The 23,055-nt window shown below is 40.4% G+C and overlaps 3 protein-coding genes across 5 annotated transcripts in view; 2 read left to right on the top strand and 1 right to left on the bottom strand.

Moving 5' to 3' along the window:
• The window catches only part of LOC307156619 (uncharacterized protein), a 201,369-nt gene that overhangs the window by 149,066 nt on the left and 29,248 nt on the right, over positions 1-23,055 (top strand). The gene's annotated exons all lie outside the window — the stretch shown is intronic.
• Positions 1-23,055, bottom strand: part of LOC307155930 (uncharacterized protein) — a 120,065-nt gene that overhangs the window by 38,043 nt on the left and 58,967 nt on the right. The gene's annotated exons all lie outside the window — the stretch shown is intronic.
• Positions 6,573-22,813, top strand: LOC307165872 (uncharacterized protein; the record flags this gene model as incomplete). The annotated part of the gene is made up of 3 exons (XM_079883910.1): positions 6,573-6,654; positions 11,107-12,349; positions 21,646-22,813. The coding sequence occupies 3 exons, from the start codon at positions 6,573-6,575 to the stop codon at positions 21,665-21,667; spliced, it is 1,347 nt and encodes a 448-aa protein (XP_079740036.1). The 3' UTR covers positions 21,668-22,813.

The raw sequence follows: 23,055 nt of genomic DNA on the forward strand, positions 1-23,055 counted from the left end.
GGGTAGCCTGACTACGTCAGACTTCCTACTTCCGCTCAATTTCATTTCGCTCCTGTAGTCAGTCTGAGATAGCAGCGTATCTTTCAGTTTTCCTCCGGCCTGAAAACAGCCGGGCCAATCAACGAACAGAGGGCGGGCTGAGAGCCGTGACGTAGATGCTGATTGTACCGTGGATGCGTAGATTTTTACTTCACATAATCTGCAAAAGTCGCGCACAGCCATGTTCACTCCGGTATTTCGCTCGATGGTTTTGTTTTTGCATCATACATGTGTTTACAGTGGAAGTTAGATGCTGCTGAGCATGCGCATAACACACGCCATAACCAAACGTTATGTGATTGGCTTACGGGTAACCAATGATTTTAAACTTCAGACAAGCGCCCCCCGCGAGAGAGAAAACACTTCTCTATTATGCCATTCCAGACTCTGTCTACGAAGCAAAGTGAAGTAGCAGAGTCTGGTATTACCAGGCTAGATTTAGGGAGGATAGTATGCGAATTGGGACGCAGCGTCGAGTCTTCTGAGGTGAGGAGAGCAGTTTTACTCACTTAAAAGGACTTTGTTGCACTATGCTGGAGTATAAAGTTAACAAATGATCGTTCTCTCCCATAGGATTTTGTGAAACTATGTTGGGTGGACCTCTGTCCCTCTAGGGCAGTGGTTCCCAATCCTGGTCCTGGGGACCCACAGCTCTGCACAGTTTGTATGTCTCCCTCATTTAACACACCTGATTCAGATCATCATCTCGTTAGGAAAGAGCTCTATGAACTGAACTGGGTGTGTCAGATAAAGGAGACATATAAAATGTGCAGAGCTGTGGGTCCCCAGGACCAGGATTGGGAACCACTGCTCTAGGGGGTTTCGGGGGCATGAACATTTTGTACATTTTAAGGTTAAATTAATGCATCAATCTGGTGCACTTTGAGAGCTAAAAATTAAGAGCTTCAACCCATGAACTGTGCACATTGAACAAAGAAAAACCATTGACTTGTACCTGGACACTAAAGAGGGCTCAAACATCTTAGTTATGATATAGAGTCTCAGTCTACATTATATTATCACTGGTGTTTATGATTTATATAAGTATTCCTATGACGTAAAATCCATATAGCCAATATGTACTGTATAAATTAAAATGAATATTTCAAAAGTATATTTTACATTACACTACAATAGTATAGGAAAATTACAATACTTAGGTCCTAATTTCTTCACTTGCAAGAAATAAACCCTTGAGCTTTTATTTTGGAGAAAACACCAGATCACCATGCTGATCGCATGAGCAAAGTGCACACTTCTCTAAATCACGCAGCACAAACAGAATGCCTATATATAGGCTACTTAATTAAAGTCTTGTGCTGTTTTATAAAGGCACAAAGCCATATCACGATTTCGATTTTAGTTCGTTGACAAAAAATAACGCTAGAGACCTTTATGCTAGGCTATAAATTTTACATCTCACGTGTTGGGAAAAGGGAGAAGAAGAGCGAGTTTGGCAAAAGGTGGATTCGAACTCGAGTGGAACGCATCAACTTTCAAGCACCTCACGCCTTACGACCTATGCCACTGTAGATATTTAGAGTTGAGCGTCTTTTTGCCAAAAAGACAGGCACTTAAGAGCAAATATACGCTCCATTATCGGAAATGTAAAAAAATAAGGATTTTTCTTCCACTCGCTTGGGCGAGAAAAAAATATCTTGGTGTGGTGGGGGCTCTCACTGGCGGCGCCCCCCAGCTGTTTGCGCCCTAGGCGACCGCCTAGTTTGCCTATGCCTAGAAACGGCCCTGTACACAACCATCACACACACTTTATACAGTTTGATTAAGCGACAGGCTCATTTCTGTATTGTTTTCATCGATCACAGCGATACTTGTGCGTCTTCCTTCTGAAATAAACATTTAGTGCAGCAGCAGCGAGCATGAGGAGAATATGTTGAGTTCATTCAGACCTGAGCGATGTTGTGTTCGTTTGTGTGATTGTCTCGATGTTTGGAGTGAGAACTGTTACTGAATGTCGAGTCAAGAGGTAAAGTTTGAGATCTGTGAGTGGAATTATGTGAATCGATCTCTTACTTTACGTTGAGCCTATAATGAGCCACGTGAGACATTAAATCAACTCTTAGGCTAAATGTTAATAAATGAATAGCGTTTTACTCTTGAACAATATTGCTTTGTGATGCTCTTTAGTTTTAAATGTGTTATGATCATTGTTAGTTTCAGCGCATATTATTTTAATGATCTAAGTACTTGATTAATGTCAAAATCAAACTGTATTATGCTGTAATTATTTCCCTGTAGTGGTTGATGAAGATGAGTGTCATTAGTGATTGTTTTTGTGTTATTGATGTTTTATCCATGTCATATTGTGAAAGATTACAGTATTGTCTTTCAATATAGCAGTTTTACAGGCTTTTATCATGTATCCTGACTCAAATAATGTGTTTCTAACAGCAAACACTCAGAATAAAGTGAGATGATCTGCTGATGATCCTGAATGGCTTGTTGAATGAGTGTTGATAGTCTGAGGCTCATCAATATTAACAGATCTGCTGAAAACACTCTTTATTTCATGACAATAGTTCCTGTTTTCACCTCATTTATTATGCTGATGTCTTCAGATCTCCTGTAAATTGACACTTAAAGCTCATTTCATTGGTGTCAGCAGACTGAGGGGTTTTGTTGGCTACTATATGCAGTGGCGGAGCCAGGATTTTTTCATAGGGGTGGCCAGGCAAGGGCCAGCAACCAGTCTGGGGTGGCACAGAAATCTTAATTATTTTATTATAAAAAATAATTTGACAATAATTGGACTGTTTTAGTGCCTACACAACTGAATAAAGTTCATTTGTACTTAATTGTAATTGAGATAGTAGTGAATTAGGAATCATGGAATACTGAGTGAATTTTAAATATTTTTTATTATTACCCACCACCTCATATTAAAATTTATTAAATAGTAATAAAAGGGCACACAATATAGCTAAAGTTCAACTTGCTCAGTTAGCTTGGTTCTGGTTCTCAAAATCTCCAATAGCTTGTTCTATTGCAGATAACTACAGATAACTACTGAAGTCCAAAGATTATTCAACCTTCAATGCGTTTTATATAATCAATGAACTCTTCAATCAGTTCTGAGTTTGTCCATTTTTTTTTTACTTTCTATATTAGTTGTCAAAATAAATAATTGCAACAGTTCTATCATACCTAAATTAAAAAGGAAAACAAAAGTTCTCTTTTGAATCCCCATGTGCAAGAATGTGAACAAGGCGGAAGTCAACAGCACATAGGCTAATGTAAAATGTTATATTTTTCATAATGTTATGTTGCCAGAATGTAAAATTAGTTATTTTATGGATTTAAAAATTATCCATTTTTGTTTGTCCTTTACAAATTAACGCAAAATGAATGCCTATCTTCTAGTACAAATGCACAGTGCTCATATGTATTTGGACATTAAAACATTACATATCAATTTGTGCCTTAAACTACGGCTACAGCACACCGCATTTGCGCGTGATGTGCGTAGCGCAAGCACAGTTCAACGGCTGTCAGACATATGACAGAAAAGTTAGTTTTACTGACATTTGGCCTGACAACATCTCATCTTACCGAAGATAGCCAACTGAATAAGGACAACGCGCTTTTCTCAGCATCTCACAGAGTGTCACAAGCTTTCACACACATTTTCTAAAATAAAAGTAGCATCAGAAAAAAAGAGAATTACGTTTGTTGTTGACTGCACACTATTCGACTTACTCGAAACGGTCTTGCAACTCACCAGTTGAGAAAGATTGACTCTATATTTACTATGTGCATATCACTGTCTGATGTTCTGCTGAAGCTCATTCGGCACTTGCACATTTCCGCACTCGTTTGACTTGCGCTGAGGTGAAGTTGGAGTGTGCGTCTGAAAGTCTCACGTTTTTTGTGGTCTTAAAGAGACGGTTCAGCGTTTTAAAAAAATGCAATTTTTGTCAATAAAAAAAAGACAGAAACAGCAGTTGTGAGAGGGGTGGCCAAAGGGGTGGCCAAGGCCACCCCTGGCCACCCCCTAGCTCCGCCACTGACTATATGCACGTTTATTTCTGTTTTTATGATTTTAACTGTTTTTCTTACCATTATTTATATTTGGAAGAATTTAAATTATTTATATTAATTTCTGTATTTTAATGAAGAAGCAGAATAATGTTAGGATTAGGATTAGCAATACAAATAGATGGATGTCTAATAGATAGACAGACATAAATTCTTAGAAGTGTCGTAATTTTTTTTTTTTGAAAACACATGATTGATATTTTTGATTTTGGCAGATCAGCTCCTCCCACGCTGGAATACATCATCAGTGATGCTCCTCCCACAGCAATCACATCATTATTGAAGCTCCTCCCACAGTAATTCCCCAATAAATGCTGTAAATTCCCATCAGCTACAAGTGAAGATGAGCATCAGAGCATCAGGAAGAGCTGAAATCTGCAAAGACTGAGTTTATTAAAGAGGACAGTGAGAACATGAGTGATCCAGAACCCTGCAGAATGAAACACACTGAAGATCCTGAAGAACAAAGAGGTTGGTGTTTATTCTTCATTCATTCATGATGCTGAAGAACATTCATGTTAGAAACATTCAAGCACTTCATCACATTTAGATAAACAGGTCAACTATGAAACGTTACAGAATGTTCTGGGCAGGGCTCCAGACTAACTTTTTTTACTGACAAATTCTTTAATAATAAATAGACAACGTACAGATTTTATAATGTGCAGTTTTATTTTAAAGGAACACGCCGACTTTTTGGGACTTTAGCTTATTCAACGTATTCCCCAGAGTTAGAGAAGTCCATACATACACTTCTCATCTCCGTGTGTGCCGTAACTCTGTCTGACGCACCCAACGCTAGCCTAGCTTAGCACAAAGACTGGAGGTAAACGGCTCCAGCTAGCATACTGCTTAGAGCAGTGGTTCCCAGGGACCCCGGCGCAGGGGTCGCGAGATGATTTCTATAAAAAAAAGTGGAAAAAATATATAGGCCCCATATATTTTTGTTGCAATTAATTTAACCCTTTCGCACGTACGATCACACCGGGTAGATTTTCTGTTTGGCGAGTAAATCTCAAAAGGCTATCCGCCACACTGGCGGGTGAATGTTCATACCAAAATATGAAATTTTCAGCGCGCACGCGCTCTTCTGCCTCTGACGAGCAGAGAGAGAGAGAGCGCGCGAGAGAGAGAGAGAGAGAGCGAGAGTGAGAGAGAGAGAGAGTGCGCGCGAGAGAGAGAGAGAGAGAGAGAGAGAGCGCGTGCGCGAGAGAGAGAGAGAGAGCGCGCGCGCGCGAGAGAGAGAGAGAGAGAGTGCGCGCGAGAGAGAGAGAGAGAGAGCGAGAGTGAGAGAGAGAGAGAGCGCGCGCGAGAGAGAGAGAGAGAGAGAGAGAGAGCGCGTGCGCGAGAGAGAGAGAGAGAGAGAGAGAGAGAGAGAGAGAGAGAGAGTGCGCGCGAGAGAGAGAGAGCGAGAGAGCCCCGGCCGCGCGCGCGCACTCACTATTCAGAGCGGCTAAGCGTCAAGCTTCCCCGTACTTTTTGACAAGCGTCCTTGACAGGACGGCCAGAGCTTCTTTGCAGCTCAAGTCGGCGGCGGTGTGAACGTACAGTTAATGCTCTATCTGTTGACGGCGCTGAGGAAAAAGCTCCCGCCACTGGAATAAGCGGTCGCCGCCAATTTGTGTCCTGGCAGTTGGAGAGCAAAGGCTGCGCACCCATCTAAGCCGTGCAGAACGTCTTCAGCACTCGCGGATCGTGCATACTCCGCCGCTGGCCAGGCTGCTGGGGTAGCAGCGCATTTATCATGAGGGTCGCGGGCTAAATAGTTTGGGAACCCCTGGCTTAGAGCCCTGTACGGGGCAAAACATCCAGCCCTAACCGCGACCTGGCCCATGGTGTTTAAGCCCTAATCCGGCCCCTGCCCGAAAACGTCTGCAATTTTTCTGCCCGAACCCGACCCGAGACCAACGTCAATATCACTTTAAGCTCTCTCTGACGTGCGCTGACTCTGCTACACGCACACACACACGCTGCTAAGAGGTAAAATTTTATTATAGGTCTCAAACATAAACCACCCCTGACAATTATGCCCACAAATATTAATACAGACTGTCCATTACAGAGAAGCATAAGCATGCAGTAGAGAATATTATATAGCCAAATGTGATCCAACAGTAAATAAAGATTTACGGCCTACCTTTTTTTGATGTTAAGTTGGGCTGTCAACAAATATTCTAAATTCGAATATATATTCGAATAGTTTTAATAAAAAAAAGAATTTCGAAGGTGAAAATTAATATTCGAATTTGAATGTGGAAAAACACGCCCGCGGTAGCAGAGGCGCGGCTGTCTGCTTTGCGAGGGTTCAACGTCGGCTCTATATACTGTAAAACTTCAATTAATGTTAATAATATTTGTCTTAATCACTGAATGAAGCCTGCTATATTTTGGACAAAAGTCGCGACCTTAAATTGCTTGCACAAAACTCTTGATCAGCACTCAACATTTGTTTATTGTTGTTGTTCATTTTTAACGTTATGCGCAGAGAGCGTGAGGGTGAGGGAGAGAGAGAAAGAGTGCCTGCGAGCAGAGTCCTGCACGGGTTCGGGTACCCGACAGGTGACCCGCAAATTTTGCTCAAACGAGTGAAAAATATCCAACTGTGTCGGATACAAGTGCGAGTCGGGTCTAAACACGGGTTTAAAACAATCACATGCGAACGTAAAAATATATGCATATTTTTAAAAAATAATATAAATTTTGATAAAGAATTTTATTTTATTTTGTTGCTTTGGGGTAGGAACGCGAAACGAATTTTCCCGACAACGCCTTATTTGTAGAGTGGTAAAGGGATCCTCCATAGGGAGAGACTAGTTGGCACTTCAGCACTGCGTTGTCATCGGGTCCAGGCGAAGGTCCTTCGTCAGATCTGGATACGGCCCGGATCCGGTAGGCTGCGGGAAAACCTCGGGATAAACACAAACACTAAAATTAGCGTAGATGCCATTCTTCTCATGATGTAACGAGTACATCAGGATTTATGGGAAGTGTTCCCGGTTCCGGCTGACCTAATCTATGCAGCCTAACATTAAATTATAGAAGTCTATAATGTATTATGTGAATGCTAGGTCAAAGAGATGTGTCTTTAATCTGGCTTTGAACTGACAGAGTGTGTCTGCTTCCTGGACAATGGTAGGAAGACTTTTCCAGAGTTTTGGTGCTAAATAGGAAAAGGATCTACCGCCAGCAGTCGATTTTGATATTCTAGGTATTATCAACTGGCCGGAATTTTGAGATCGCAATAGACGTGACCAGTGGTGTAGTGCAGGGTATACGCAGGTATACGGCGTATACCCACTTCTTGTTCAGTCGGCATTGCGTATACCCACTTCTAAATCCCCTCTGATGTGCGTGTGAAAACACCCAGTCAGGGTCGTACCCACCATTGAGGTCCGCGAGGTCCGGACCTCAGTAATTTTTTTTAGTTTAGCCTATATAATGAAAGTTGTGAAATAATTGCCTAATATTAACTCTAATTTGGTGCTGCAATGATTTGCCCATCGCGACGATAACCGACCTTCTCATCTGAGCTGCTTCAGCACTCAAACACCCGCTCGTCAATGTCAAAATGTTTGAGACCAATCAAAGCAAGCGGGATTTATGTTCACTCACAGAAGCGCGAATCCCAACGCGACGCTTCACGCTTGAGTTAACGATAATACAAGTAGCTAAACTGAACAGCTGTTTTTCGATCGAAGTTTTAAATGACCGACAGAAATAAACAGTTTGATCAAAGACAGTGGAAACTATAAGCTCAATTTAACAACACAAGCACCATATTAAATATATTGCCATTATTATTATAAATATAATGTATAAATGTATTTGTATAACGTTACCTCGAATGTATTTGAATATTTCCCCAGTATCAACACTTAGACTTTTCACTGTTTGTATCACTCCGCTTGTCTGTGTTTGCGCAACTTGCATCATTAAGCCAGAAGGTGGCACAAGTGACTGTCTTTATGAATGAGCAATTGAACCAGTGATCACAAACTCAATTCCTGGAGGGCCACAGCTCTGCACAGTTTTGCTCCAACCCTAATCAAACACACCTGATCCAGCTAATCAAGTCTTCAGGATTACTAGAAACTTCCTTTCCGTTAGTTTAGCCACCGTTTCAAATAAATACCTAGGATTATGTTTATTTTCTTCTAATAGGGTTGAAAAATAAGCAGATCTAGCAGCTTTTAAAGTCTCTCTGTAAGTAATTGAGCTCTCCTTCCATGAAATGCGAAATACCTCTAGTTTTGTTTTCTTCCAGTTGCGCTCCATTTTTCTGGCTGCTCTCTTAAGGGCCCGAGTGTGCTCGTTGTACCATGGCGTTGGACTATTTTCTTTAATCTTCTTTAAACGCAACGGAGCAACTGTGTCTAAAGTGCTGGAAAAGAGAGAGTTAAAAGTTTCTGTTGCAATATCGAGTTCTTCTAAGCTATCTGGGATGCTGAGATGATGAAACTGATCAGGAAGATTATTAATAAAGCAATCTTTAGTAGCAGAAGTGATAGGTCTCACATATTTGAAACATGGAGTTGGCTTTGCAGCCTTGGCTAAATGCAAATTACACGAGACTAGATAATGATCTGAGATGTCATCGCTCTGCTGCAGAATTTCAACGGCATCAACATCTATTCCGTGTGATAATATTAGATCTAGAGTATGATTACGACGATGAGTAGGTCCTGACACGTGTTGTCTAACTCCAATTGAGTTTACAATGTCTTTAAATGCCAAACCCAATGCATCTTTTTCATTATCGATGTGTATATTAAAATCACCAACAATTAGTACTTTATCTGCAGTCAATATTAATTCTGATAGAAAGTCCGCAAATTCTTTGATAAAGTCTGTATGGTGCCCTGGTGGCCTGTATACAGTACCCAGCACAAATCTCAAACGTGATTTATCGTTTACACTATATATTTTTACATTAAGCACCAATGCTTCAAAAGAATTATATTTAAAACTTGATTTCTTAGTGGTTTTGAAACTATTACTATAAATTATAGCAACACCACCCCCTTTGCGTTTCGGACGAGGCTCATGTTTATAACAGTAATCTTGCGGGGTTGATTCATTTAAAGTAATGTAATCGTTTGGTTTTAGCCAGGTTTCTGTCAAACACAGCATATCTAGGTTATTATCTGAAATCATATCATTAACAATGAGTGCTTTTGAAGTAAGCGATCGAATATTCAGCAACCCAAGCTTTAGCATTTGCTCATCTGTATTATAGCTGTTTTTTATTTGTTGAACATCAATTAAATTTTTAACCTTAGATGGGTTAAAACATTTTTTGGATTTCCAAATTCGGGGAACAGACACAGTCTCTATATGATGATAGCTAGGTGAAAGAGGCTCTATGTGATAGGATTTATCTGACCTGGGTGACGCGAGGCCGCTAGCAGACGGTCGGTTTAGCCAGTCTGTCTGCTTCCTGACCTGAGCCCAAGACTGTCATGTTTGAGCTCTAAGACTATGAGCCATATTACTAGAGAGAAGAGCAGCACCATCCCAGGAGGGATGAATACCATCTCTTTTCAACAGGTCAGGTTTGCCCCAAAAACTTTTCCAATTGTCTATGAATTCTATATTATTAAGCGGACACCACCTAGACAGCCAACCGTTAAGCGAACACAATCTACTAACTATCTCATCACTCCTGCGAACAGGAAGGGGGCCAGAGCAAATTACAGTCCTTGACATCGTACTTGCAAGTTCACACACCTCTTTAATATTAATTTTGGCGATCTCCGACTGGCGGAGTCGAACATCATTAGTGCCGACATGAATAATGATCTTAGAGAATTTACGATTAGCATTAGCCAGCACTTTTAAATTTGCTTTGATGTCAGGTGCTCTGGCTCCCGGCAAACATGTGACTATGGTGGCTGGTGTCTCTATTTTCACGTTCCGTGTAATAGAATCGCCAATAACTAGGGCACAATCATTCTCAGTGGGTGTTTCACTGAGCGGGGCAAATCGATTTGTTATGGTAATCGGAACGGAAGAGTGGTTTTTAGATCCGCGACTAGAGCGATCCCTCACTGTCACCCATTTGCCCGGCTGCTCAGGCACTAATTTAGCCGGAACCGACTCATGTAAAGTGTGCACTATTCTATGCGCATCCAAAACATCTGAAGCTCTAGCACTCTTACTATCCTCAATTAAAGTTTGGATGCGTGTTTCTAATTCTGAAATCTTCTCTGTCAACCTAACTGTCTCCTTACATTTATCACATATAAATCCTATATTGTCGACAGAGAAGGCTATGCTAAACATGTGACATGAAGTGCAGGTGACAATAACAGGACAAGACATTACTCACCGTGTTTGTTGACTGATTCTTACTCACCTGAGCTTTTATGAACTCAAAGGCGCGGACGCGCGAGAGAAAAATAAATAAATAAAAATAGCTGAGTGCACGGGTGGCGCGTTAACAGGCTAACGAATTACTAGCGTTTTGTGCTAGTAGTACTAATAACAGAAGCTAGCGATGTCAGTTTAATCTGAGATGTTGGGTAGAATGTAGTAGTATAAACAACTAGAAATGGTAGTAAATGATGGTTCAAAACAAAGAAATACAAGGCTAAGACGGAGCTTACAGCACCGAAGCAAACAGACACACTCACAGCAGGCAGCGAGGCAGACAGGAGCAATCGATCAGCGATCAGTCAGATCAGACTCTAATGATATTAATGTTAATATCATGTTAGATAATTGTGTCATTGATCAAATATATGTACTAGTTCTTGCTAAAGAAACATGGGATTCGTGCCTATAATGTTTAAAAAATAATAATTGGAAGATAAATTTTCCTCATTTTTGGAAAGTTTCATGGGCATATAATCAATTTATAAAAAGACATCAAATTATCATAATATTTTATAGCAGTAGTACTTTCTACTATTACATCAGGGCTCACTTTAATGTCTTTTCACTTTATATTTCTCTCTTTGAATTATTTTGATGTACTGAAAATGAAATTAATAATTTTCTCTTTGATTTCAGACCTGATGGAAGAGAGTGAGGAGAGTGAAGAACTGAGTGAAGTGGAGGAGGAACATCATGTCAATCCTGAAGGAAAACCTTTGAGTTGCTCAAAGACTAAAAACATTTTTTTTAAGAAAAGAGCCAAGAAATCTTTCACCTGCACTCAGTGTGGGAAGAGTTTCACATACAAACAGTGTCTTAATGGTCACATGAGGATCCACACTGGAGAGAAGCCGTTCTCATGTGATCAATGTGGGAAGAGATTCACAAACAAACAAAATCTTAATGTTCACATGAGAGTCCACACCGGAGTGAAGCCGTTCTCATGTGATCACTGCGGCAAAACATTTCTTAGTACATCAGACCTGAAGAAACACCTGACAGTTCATACGAAGGAGAAGCCGCATTCATGTTCTGTGTGTGAAAAGAGTTTTTCACAGCTGCAACATTTACATAGACATCAGAAAACTCACACTGGTGTGAAAGAGTACATGTGCTTTGAGTGTGAGAAGACTTTTACTACAGCAGACGGTTTAAAACTGCACCAGAGAATTCACACTGGAGAAAAACCTTACAAGTGTTCACACTGTGACAAGAGATTCAGTGACTTATCAAATCTGAAAACACATGAGAGGATCCACACTGGAGAGAAGCCGTACACGTGTGATCTATGTGGGAAGAGTTTCACAATCAAACAGCAACTTGATGTTCATATGATGATTCACACTGGAGAGAAGCCATTCATGTGTGATCAGTGTGAAAAGAGATTCTCATGCAAAAGTTATCTTAAGATTCACATGAGGATCCACACCGGAGAGAAGCCGTTCTCATGTGATCAATGCGGCAAAAAATTTCTTAGTGCATCAGACCTGAAGAAACACCTGACAGTTCATACGAAGCCGCATTCATGTTCTGTGTGTGGAAAGGGTTTTTCACTGCTGCAATATTTACACACACATGAGAAAACTCACACTGGTGTGAGAGAGTACATGTGCTTTGAGTGTGAGAAGACTTTTACTACAGCAAACTGTTTAAAACAGCACCAGAGAATTCACACTGGAGAAAAACCTTACAAGTGTTCACACTGTGACAACAGATTCAGTCAGTTATCATCTCTGAAAACACATGAGAGGATCCACACTGGAGAGAAGCCGCACACGTGTGATCAGTGCGGAAAGAGTTTCTCTATTAAAACTCAGCTGAATCTACACATGAAGATCCATGCAGTGGAGAAACCACATCACCTCAGTCTGAGATCACGGTAAGTAGTTTATTTTCATGTGCTGAGCAACAAAGTCTCTTCTGTGTAAGTTAGCCACACATCACCCTATAGCCAAATCTCTCCTCTCCACCTATATCCGGTGTGTGGTGAGCATAGGACACTTTGTTGATTGTTTGATATTTATTAACTCTCTGGGGTCTGAGGTGTTTTCTGGGCCCTGGAGGTGTTCTGTCATGCTCTGACATTTGTGCTTATTTCTAGGGATGCACCGAAATGAAAATTCTTGGCCGAAACCGAAAACCGAAAAAGAGGAAACCAAGGCCGAAAACCGAAACACCGAAAGAAATTATGCCAATTATTAGTACCATTGCATTTATGGCTATGACTATATAACTATAACTTGACTATAACTTTACTAAAATCAAGGCATTGCAATTGCATAAATTAATATTAAAGTTTCAAACAATAAATCAATTAAATTTGTATGCAAATATTTATTTAGCACATTGCAAAGTATAAAATTAAATGTTTAACTTGACCCCACTCATGTGTACATTAAATAATAATGTAAAAGCCTACTGGCCTGCAGAAAGGTTTAAAAATGAAATGTTCTCTCATAAAAACAAACTGCATTTAGGTCAATACTGCCATAGCCCATAATAATATCTGCAGCTATATGCTCATGGACGTGAGTTGCAAAAACCATAAACAGCTAAGGTAAACACACACACCTCTGAGAAATGACAGCTGCTCTGCAAACACACGCAAGGTCTCTCGCTCCCTCTCTCTGCAGCGCGCGCACTACGTATGCTCGCTCGCGATTCCGGGAGATTTAAACTAATTTGCGGGCATCAGGGAGCCGCTATCTTCCGGAACTTCCGGGAGACTTGGGATGCCTGTGTTTTGAAAATCGCTGTCCGTGGGTCACTCTCAGATATATTGAAATACGTCCACACCGCAGATATGTTGCTTCAGACAAGCACGTGCAGGTCGCGGTATCTGCTGTTTGCGTCATCACAACATTTCGGCCGTATTGTTTCGGTGATAAAAGTCTTTCGGCCGAAAACCGAAAATGCACTTTTGGGCCATTTTCGGCCGAAAGTTTCGGTGGCCTAATATTCGGTGCATCCCTACTTATTTCTGTTACTTGTGATATTTTCATGGCTAAAGTCTGATTACACTGTATTCATCACAAACTCTGCTACAATAATATATCAGCAGCATGCATGTAAAAGTTTGTAGTTTTGAGATAATGACGTTTTATGCGTGGTTTGTGAAAATACAAAAAAAAAAAAATGTAACTGAAATAAGCTCATGAAACCCCTACTGATTATTTCTTCACAAGACTTTTGAAAATTGTATCACGTAGCCTTGAATATTTGCTCCAAAACTATGTGAAAATCACCCTGACTGCTCATTCAAAGAAGGCAATATATTGATTTAAAATTTGTAAGACGTGTTTTGTGTAAGAAAGCTTTTATGCGAGGGGCGTAAACACTAAACACTTCCTGAATATTGATGGCATTTCACACCTGAGAAAGACAAAGACACTCCCCTAATGGCCCTATTTTAGGAGCTATCAGGCCCTGTCATTCTGAGCAACCTTGCACAAAGAATGAGGAGATTAAAAAAAGAATGACTGTTTGATTGTTTTGGATTTATTTACAACACAACATAATCCAAAGATACACAACACATGACAAAAAAGCACATTATTGAAAACAATGATCCAAAGATAGAGACCTCTGTGCCATTCCTAAAAGCATTGTACCTTTCATTTCCAAGGTGTTTGATTCTCACTTTACCATGTTCATGTACAGAGACTCATGTGAATGTTGAAGTCAGCAGGACTCAGTGGCATCTGGGCCCTGTAAAAAAAAACACACAAAAAAACTGATATCAAGAGAAACTATAGGGCTGCACGATTTTGGGCATAAATTTTTGATTTTCTGGTTAAAATTTGCATTTTAAAATTCACAGAACACACACACACACACACACACACACACACACAAATGTTTCCAACAATATATAATGAACAGGTTTGTTGTGCCTTGTAGGCATAGGCTACACGCAGTGCTGCATAAAATAATAATAAAAACTAGAATGTACATTTCCTGAAGAAAATGTGAAGTGGTGCTTGCAGTGGCAAAACTCGCCACTCGGTTGCTAGAGTGTGGTACTGGTACATGATTGCATATGAGCCAACACACGTCTGTACGATGTTCTGGTGCTGAGATATGGCTTATTCATGTTGTTCAGGTGGTTGCTAGGGTGTTCTGTGTGGTTGCTAGGTGGTTGCTAGGGCATTGCTAGGGTGTTCTGGGTGGTTGCTATGGTGTTGCTAGGCGGTTGCTAGGGTATTCTGGGTGATTGCTAGGGCGTTGCTAGGGTATTCTTGGTGGTTGCTAGGGTGTTGCTAAGTGGTTGCTAAGGCATTGCTAGGGTGTTCTGTGTGGTTGCTAGGTGGTTTCTAGGGTATTCTGGGTGGTTGCTAGGCAGTTGCTAGGGTATTCTGGGTGGTTGCTATGGTGTTGCTAGGGTGTTCTGTGTGGTTGCTAGGGCTTTGCTAGGTGGTTGCTAGGGCATTGCTAGGGTGTTCTGGGTGGTTGCTATGGAATTGATAGGTGGTTGCTAGGGTATTCTGGGTGGTTGCTAGGGCATTGCTAGGCAGTTGCTAGGGTATTCTAGGTGGTTGCTAAGGCATTGCTAGGCAGTTGCTAGGGTGTTCTGGGTGGTTTCTATGGTGTTGCTAGGGTGTTCTGGGTGGTTGCTATGGTGTTGCTAGGCAGTTGATATTCTGGGTGGTTGCTAGGCAGTTGCTAGGGTGTTCTGGGTGGTTTCTATGGTGTTGCTAGGCGGTTGCTAGGGTATTCTGGGTGGTTGCTAGGGCGTTGCTAGGCGGTTGCTAGGGTGTTCTGGGTGGTTGCTATGGTGTTGCTATGCAGCATGAGTCAAATACAATATTCTCTTCGTGAACAGTTGTATTTCATTCATTAATCTGACTATGCACCTGTGCATTTAATTGCCTTTGGCTCGTGTGATAGTAATATGGATATTAGTAGTATTTTAAGTGATAATTGATTCTATAAACAACTATAAAAGATACATTTCGGCTTTCTCCGGCTCCCTGCAACGGGCGTAATGCGAAACCGGAAGTGTCTAACCGCACACTCGCTGATCCGAAATCCAAAATGGCGGCCACGTGCAACTAGCCTATTGACTAATTCTGTAGGATCAAGTTGCGTTTTTTTAACAAGCGGTTTAATCATAGCCAGCTCAAAGTATCCTAGAGACAAAGATGAATTAATGATATTAAGAAGAGGATCTATGACCTCTGGGAGCATCTCTTTCAGTAGCTTAGTCGGTATAGGGTCTAACATACATGTTGTCGATTTAGATGATTTAACGAGTTTAGTAAATTCTTCCTCTCCTATAGCAATGAATGAATCAAATTTTTCCTCAGGGAGGCTACAATGCACTGCCTGATGCGATACTGTAGTAGACGGTTGCATAGTTATAATTTTCTCCCTGATATTATCAATCTTATAAGTGAAGTTCATAAAGTCATTACTGCTGTGCTGCTTGGAAACTTTGGTGCTTGAAGCTTTATTTTTCGTTAGTTTAGCCACTGTTTCAAATAAATACCTAGGATTATGTTTTTCTTCTAATAGGGTTGAAAAATAAGCAGATCCAGCAGCTTTTAAAGCCTCTCTGTAAGCAATCGAGCTCTCTTTCCATGAAATGCGAAATACCTCTAGTTTTGTTTTCTTCCAGTTTCGCTCCATTTTTCTGGCTGCTCTCTTAAGGGCCTGAGTGTGCTCGTTGTACCACGGCGTTGGACTAATTTCTTTAATCTTCTTTAAGCGCAACGGAGTAACTGTGTCTAAAGTGCTGGAAAAGAGAGAGTTAAGAGTTTCTGTCGCAATATCGAGTTCTTCTAAGCCAGGGGTGTCAAACTCATTTTCATTGAGGGCCACTTCAGCATTATGGCTGCCCTCAAAGGGCCGGTTGTAACTGTAAGACTTTTAACATTTTTAATTATATATTGTCTCTTTATTTGATTATTACTTATTTAAGTTACAAATATTGTATATGCATTTGCAGGGGTGTTTCTAGGTTTTAAAAACATCAGGGGATGAGCCCGAAACATCAGGAGCTGGGTAATAATGATTTGATACAGAGAATAATGTATATTGTATATATGCAGGGGGGCAGACTGGCTCAAAAATTCAGCCTTGGCACTGTAGCCACACCAGCACACATTACCACACAGTCATGCGTATTCAAATGTGAGGTACTTAGGGGGATCGGGGACATGCTCCCCCGATAAAATTTGGATTTCTCGGACCTACATATGTGCATTTTAAGGTGTTTAAAGGCCAAAAAATTTGGATAACAATAGCTTTAAAAGCATGTCAGTGGGCAGTAGCATAAATTATTTGTCAAGAAAACAGATTCTTAAAAATGAGAATGAGGATAAATGTTGCAATGAATTATCCACACTACAAAATGGAAATGCAGAATGTTTCTGCTTATTGTGGACAATATACAATCACATATTCCAAACAGGAACGGCCTTAAATGAGAAATCTTTCAAGGATTATTTTGCATAGATGTTACATTTCAATCAAAAACCAGTGCAATCTTTTTGTGTCCAGAGGCAAATGAGCAATTTATATTAGCATTAAAGATTTAATCAATGAAAGTTAATCAATGTTTTTGGCACTAATCAGCTTAAAGTTCAATTGTTCACTCATAAAGACAGTCACTTGTCGCCACCTACTGGCTTAATGATGCAAGTGGCGCAAACACAGACAAGCGGAGTGATACAAATGGTGAAAAGGCTAATACTGGTACCTATATTAAAATAATATAAAATATCAATATATTATTCTTCAATCAGTTCTATGCAGCAGAATCAGATTTAACAGATTTATTTTTTGACCAATTGTCAAAATAAGTATAGTCCTACAAAGCTATTTTTTATCAGAGCATGAGCAGAGCAGGGAGAGGACCAGTGAACGAGAGGATCGTGATTCGTGTAATTTTACCAGTGTTGCCCAGCACCAGCACGGCTATACACACCATGTTACAGCACAGTAGTGCTATTGCAAAAAGAAACAAGTCCAAATAAATTTCATGTCGGCACGTTTTTTTCAGTGGACTTTGCCTTTCCGGTGAGCGTGAGCAGAGCTCGCAACACAAACACACACACACACACACACACACACACACACACACACGGAGGTTGCTTGCGGGACATTGAGCAGAACGCACTGTGAACACGGAGCGGAGAGCACAGCGCGCACACACAGAACGCGCTTTGAAGTTATGCATCTTCGGAAGCGGACTCGCACGCAAAGTCATAAAACACGCTGAGCCAGAGTCAAACCATCGCCGAACACGTAGGGGCGCGGCGGCTTTTTAGTATCTTTCGGCCAAAAACCGAAAATGTTATTTTCGGCCAAAATTTTTTGGCAGCCTAAATTTCGTTGCATCCCTAATTTTAAGACACCCATATGCTCTCGCGGGCCATATAAAATAATGTGGCGGGCCGGATTAGGCCCGCGGGCCTTGAGTTTGACACATGTGCTCTAAGCTATCCGGGATGCTGAGATGATGAAACCGATCAGGAAGATTATTGATAAAGCAATCTTTAGAGGCAGAAGTGATAGGTCTAGCATATTTATAACACTGAGTCGGCTTTGCAGCCTTGGCTAAATGTAATTTACACAAGACTAGATAATGAGCTGAGATTTCATCGCTCTGCTGCAGAATTTCAACTGCATCAACATCTATTCCGTGTGATAATATTTAGAGATGCACCGACTGATCGGCTGGTGACCGGAATTGGCCGATTTTCACGTGATCGGCCAGCCGGTTGGTCTGACATATGCCGATTTTATGCCGGTCAAATGCACTTGGGCGCCGCATGATTAACATCGCGCAACATCAGCATCACACGTGCACACGGAACGCAATAGGAAACCTCGTGAATTACGGCCGTTTCACACCGCAAGCGTGAGCGGCGCATGAGCAGCGCGTAGTTTTTTCGGCGTGCATGTTAATCAATGAGTGCATTCACACCGCGAGCAGGAGCAGCGAGCAGCAGTAATCTTGCGGTGTGGACTCATTTAGGCTTTCCCTTACCTCAAACAGTAGAGTGTTGGCGCTAGCAATGCCAAGGTCATGGGTTCGATTTAGGGCTGGCCGATATATCGATATAAAAAATATATCAATATATTTTTGAAATGCGATATGGAATTAGACCATATCGCATATATCGATATAGTTCAAATTTGCGCTGTGATCCTTGCTCCCCGCGCCTCCATTTCCACTCTGCGTGCGTGTTTAGAGCATGTTATGTTATGAGAGGCGAATCATGACTACTTCAGAAAACCCAACACAATAGGAACTACCAGGCAGTGACGCTGAAATAAAGTTTTTCACCTCAGAAAAACTGACTTTCTTGTCCTGTCAGCCGTTATCCTGTTCTCGCACACTCTTCAATTGCACGCGCAAATGCGGCGGCGGCGCGCGCTGTGTATCGCCTCACTGATCAAGTGCAAAAGAAACAACGAGCATGCAATGCCGTTACGTTGTAAATTACACTAAATAAAAGTAATGCAGGTATGATTTTCATTCTATTCACCAGGAGCAGTTTCCATGTTTCATTAACAGTTCTTGTTAGTATTGTGTATTCACCATGGTAACTGTCGTTTCCATATTAACCCCAAAATGCCACTATTTTCACTTTGTGTTCATTTTTATATTTATAAATGACTGTAGTGGCTCATACCAACATTGTATTAACAAAAACTAGTTTGGGACTGCTATTTAATAGCTTTAGCATAGGCCTAATGTTTATTTATTAGTACTAGTCTTTACTATTAGTCATATTCTTACAATTTATGTTAAAGGAGAACTCCGGTCAATTTTAACATTGAGCTCATTTTTTTGTAAATTTGGAGTGCTGTCAGTACAGAGAACAACGACAAAAATCGGTGTTGCCTACACCGAGTTATCCTCTTTTTAAAATTTGCACCCTGTTGACTTCAATGGGGCAAGTTTTAAACCTGCTTTTAGTCTCTTAACATCCTTGATGTGTCATTACAAATGCCCAGGTCATGTGAGTGATTCCTTCGGGGTGAATGCGGGTTAATCTGACTGCAGTAGATATGAAAGATATGAATAAAAATTATGTTTATTAAGCCAGCGCTCATACCTGTATTTACATCCTGTTTTCGGTCGAAGTCCATAGTAATCGATTGTCGAGTTCACGCGCATAGGTTTAGCCCCAAGCAGCCGCCTACCTATGCCTCTATGTTAAGACCGCCACTGTATGGACTTATCTAACTCTGGGGGATACGGAGAATAAGCCAAAGTCCCAAAAAGTCGAAGTGTTCCTTTAACAATGAGTGCTTTTGAAGTAAGCGATCGAATATTCAGCAACCCAAGCTTTATCATTTGCTCATCTGTGTTATAGCTGTTTTTTATATTTTGAACATCAGTTACATTTTTAACCTTAGATGGGTTTAAACGTTTTTTGGATTTCCTAATTCGGGGAACAGACACACTCTATATGATGATATCTAAGTGAAAGAGGCTCTATGTGATGGGATTTATCTGACCTTGGTGACGCGAGGCCGCTAGCAGACGGTCGGTTTAGCCAGTCTGACTGCTTCCTGACCTGAGCCCCAGGTTGTCATGTTTGAGCTCTAAGACTATGTGTAATGATATTAAGAAGAGGATCTATGACCTCCAGGAACATCTCTTTCAGTAGCTTAGTCGGTATAGGGTCTAACATACATGTTGTAGATTTAGATGATTTAACGAGTTTAGTGAATTCTTCCTCTCCTATAGCAACGAATGAATTAAATTTTTCCTTAGGGAGACTACAATGCACTGCCTGATGCGAAACTGTAGTAGACGGTTATTAAACTATTAAAATCACCAACAATTAGTACTTTATCTGCAGTCAATATTAATTCTGTTAGAAAGTCAGCAAATTCTTTGATGAAATATTTAATGGTGCCCTGGTGGCCTGTATACAGTAGCCAGCACAAATGTTAAATATGATTTATCATTTACACTAGATAGTGTTACATTTAACAACAACACTTCAAAATAATTATATTTAAAACTTGATTTCTTAGTGGATTTCAAAATATTACTATAAATTACAGCAACACCCCCCCCTTTGTGTTTCAGACGAGGCTCATGTTTATAACAGTAATCTTGCAGTGTGGACTCATTTAGGCTTTCCTGTACCTCAAACAGTAGAGCGTTGGCGCTAGCAAGGTCATGGGTTCGATTCCCAGGGAAAGCAAGAACTGACAAAATGTAAAATGTGTACCTTGAAAGCTTTGGATAAAAGTGTCTGCCAAATGCATAAATGTAAATGTAAATTTAAAGTAATGTAATCGTTTGGTTTTAGCCAGGTTTCTGTCAAACACGGCACATCTAGATTATTATCTGAAATCATATCATTTACAATGAGTGCTTTTGAAGTAAGCGATCGAATATTCAGCAACCCAAGCTTTAGCATTTTCTCATCTGTATTATAGCTGTTTTTTATATTTGAACATCAATTAAATTTTTAACCTTAGATGAGTTTAAACGTTTTTTGTGTCCTAATTCGGGGAACAGACACAGTCTCTATATGATGATATCTAGGTGAAAGAGGCTCTATGTGATGTGATTTATCTGACCGAGGCCGCTAGCAGACGGTTGGTTTAGCCAGTCTGTCTGCTTCCTGACCTGAGCCCCAGATTGTCATGTTTGAGCTCTAAGACTATGTGCCATATTACTAGAAGAGCAGCACCATCCCAGGAGGGATGAATACCATCTTTCAACAGGTCAGGTCTGCCCCAAAAACTTAATCTGCAATGCTATTTGTACTCGTGAATACGCAGGCCACAAGAAGTTTTTTTTTTGTTTTTTTTTTAATCACATGCTAGCTGGCAACACAGGATTCCATTCATTATGCTAAGCTAAGCTAGCGGTAGCGCTGCCAAACTAAAACAATGCATGCACTGAGACAAAGATGCGTTTGCCCACCTGTCTAAATGTAGGAAAGGTTTGTTTTAAATAAACGGAGGAGTGTTCCTTTAAAAGTGTATAAACTTCCTTATGTGTGATTTGAAGAAGCATACAAATAAATAATTTTTAACCTTAAATATTAGAATGATGTACCAACTGGGGTTCCTTATGGTTTACTTTACAGCATTAGTTGAGAGAGATTTTTTTCTTATGTACTGTACCTGATAGGCCCAACTTAATCAATATGGAATCAGATTGTGTCAAATGTTTATTTAATTTTTTTCCCACAGGCCTTCACAGGGGAGAGACTAGTTGACACTTCAGGACTGCGCTGTCGTCGCGTCCAGGCGCAGGTCCTTCATTAGATCTGGATCCTGCGGACTGTGGTAAACCTCGGGATAAACAGAGAGACGAATATAAGCATAGACACCATCCTTCTCATGATGTAACGAGTACATCGGGATTTATGGAAAGTGTTCCTGGTTCCGGCTGACCTAATCTATGCAGCCTAACATTGAATTATAGAAGTCTATAATGTGTTATGTGAATGCTAGGTCAAAGAGATGTGTCTTTAATCTAAAAGACTCGTTCCCGCAGTTCTTCTGGATTTAGTCTGTCTCAGTTTCTTCATGTCACGTTCCACGTGTGTTTGTGTATTTTTCTTTTTTTGTGTGTGTTTCTATACGTCATTCCTAGGTGGTGATCATTGGTTGCCCATAAGAGATGTGACGTCACAACGTTAAAATCAGAACTGACGTTCCACCAATCCACAGACGTTCTGTGGGTTTAAAAGGCCCAGTGACCAAGAGCGAGGGAGGTCAGCGCCAGATCTCAGACAACTTCCCATGCCTGGAGTTGTTTGTTGAAACCATGATTACGTTTATGATTTGTTTTTGTTTTTTGTTTTTGCTTATGCAAGTGTTTAGAGATGAACATTCCTTTGTTAGTATTACTGCCGATGGAATGCACTGTTTAGAGTTAGAACACTAGACGTCCGTAGTGCGTGTGTGTGTGTGTGTGTGTGTGTGTTCCATCTTTAAAGACCACGGTAGTTAGAATTGTTTTCTGTTATTTAGTTGGAGAGTGATCACCACGCATTGAATTTACTGGTTTTTTTTTAGACAGCGTAGTTTATTTAAGGCGGCGTATACGCTGAAGATTTCAGGTTTTGTTTCTGCATTTTTCTTTTGATAGGTAGATTTAGAGGTTTGGGTGAAATAGTTATGTTTTGATTATTTAATTGATTTGGCGACACTCTTGTTTTCTTGCTTTGTTTTCCTTGTATATTTTATAATTTTTCATGTTTTGTAACGTCATTCACACCTTTTCAAATTAAACATTTCTAACGTTTACTCTGGCATTCCTCGTTGTTTCTGCTACTTGCACACACGGCAACAGTGTCTCACGTAAGTGTCGCGCAATCATCCCGTTTACATCTTAAACACATTTACATCTTAAACACGTTTACATCTTAAACATAAAAAATATATAAAAAAATTATTGCATCACAATAAGTGTATTGTGATTGTCAAAACATTTTAGTAACTAAACTGAATTTTATTAGGCTTAGTGACAACATGTTACAATGTTTAGCCTAGGCTACATGGTACAATTTATGGTTTTCAATTCAATTCAATTATTGTGATTTGATTTAATACTGACTCATTTAAATAAATATTAGGTAGGCTACACAAGATAGC

Source organism: Squalius cephalus (assembly GCF_949319135.1).
Source record: "Squalius cephalus genome assembly, chromosome: 1".
NCBI lineage: Eukaryota > Metazoa > Chordata > Actinopteri > Cypriniformes > Leuciscidae > Squalius > Squalius cephalus.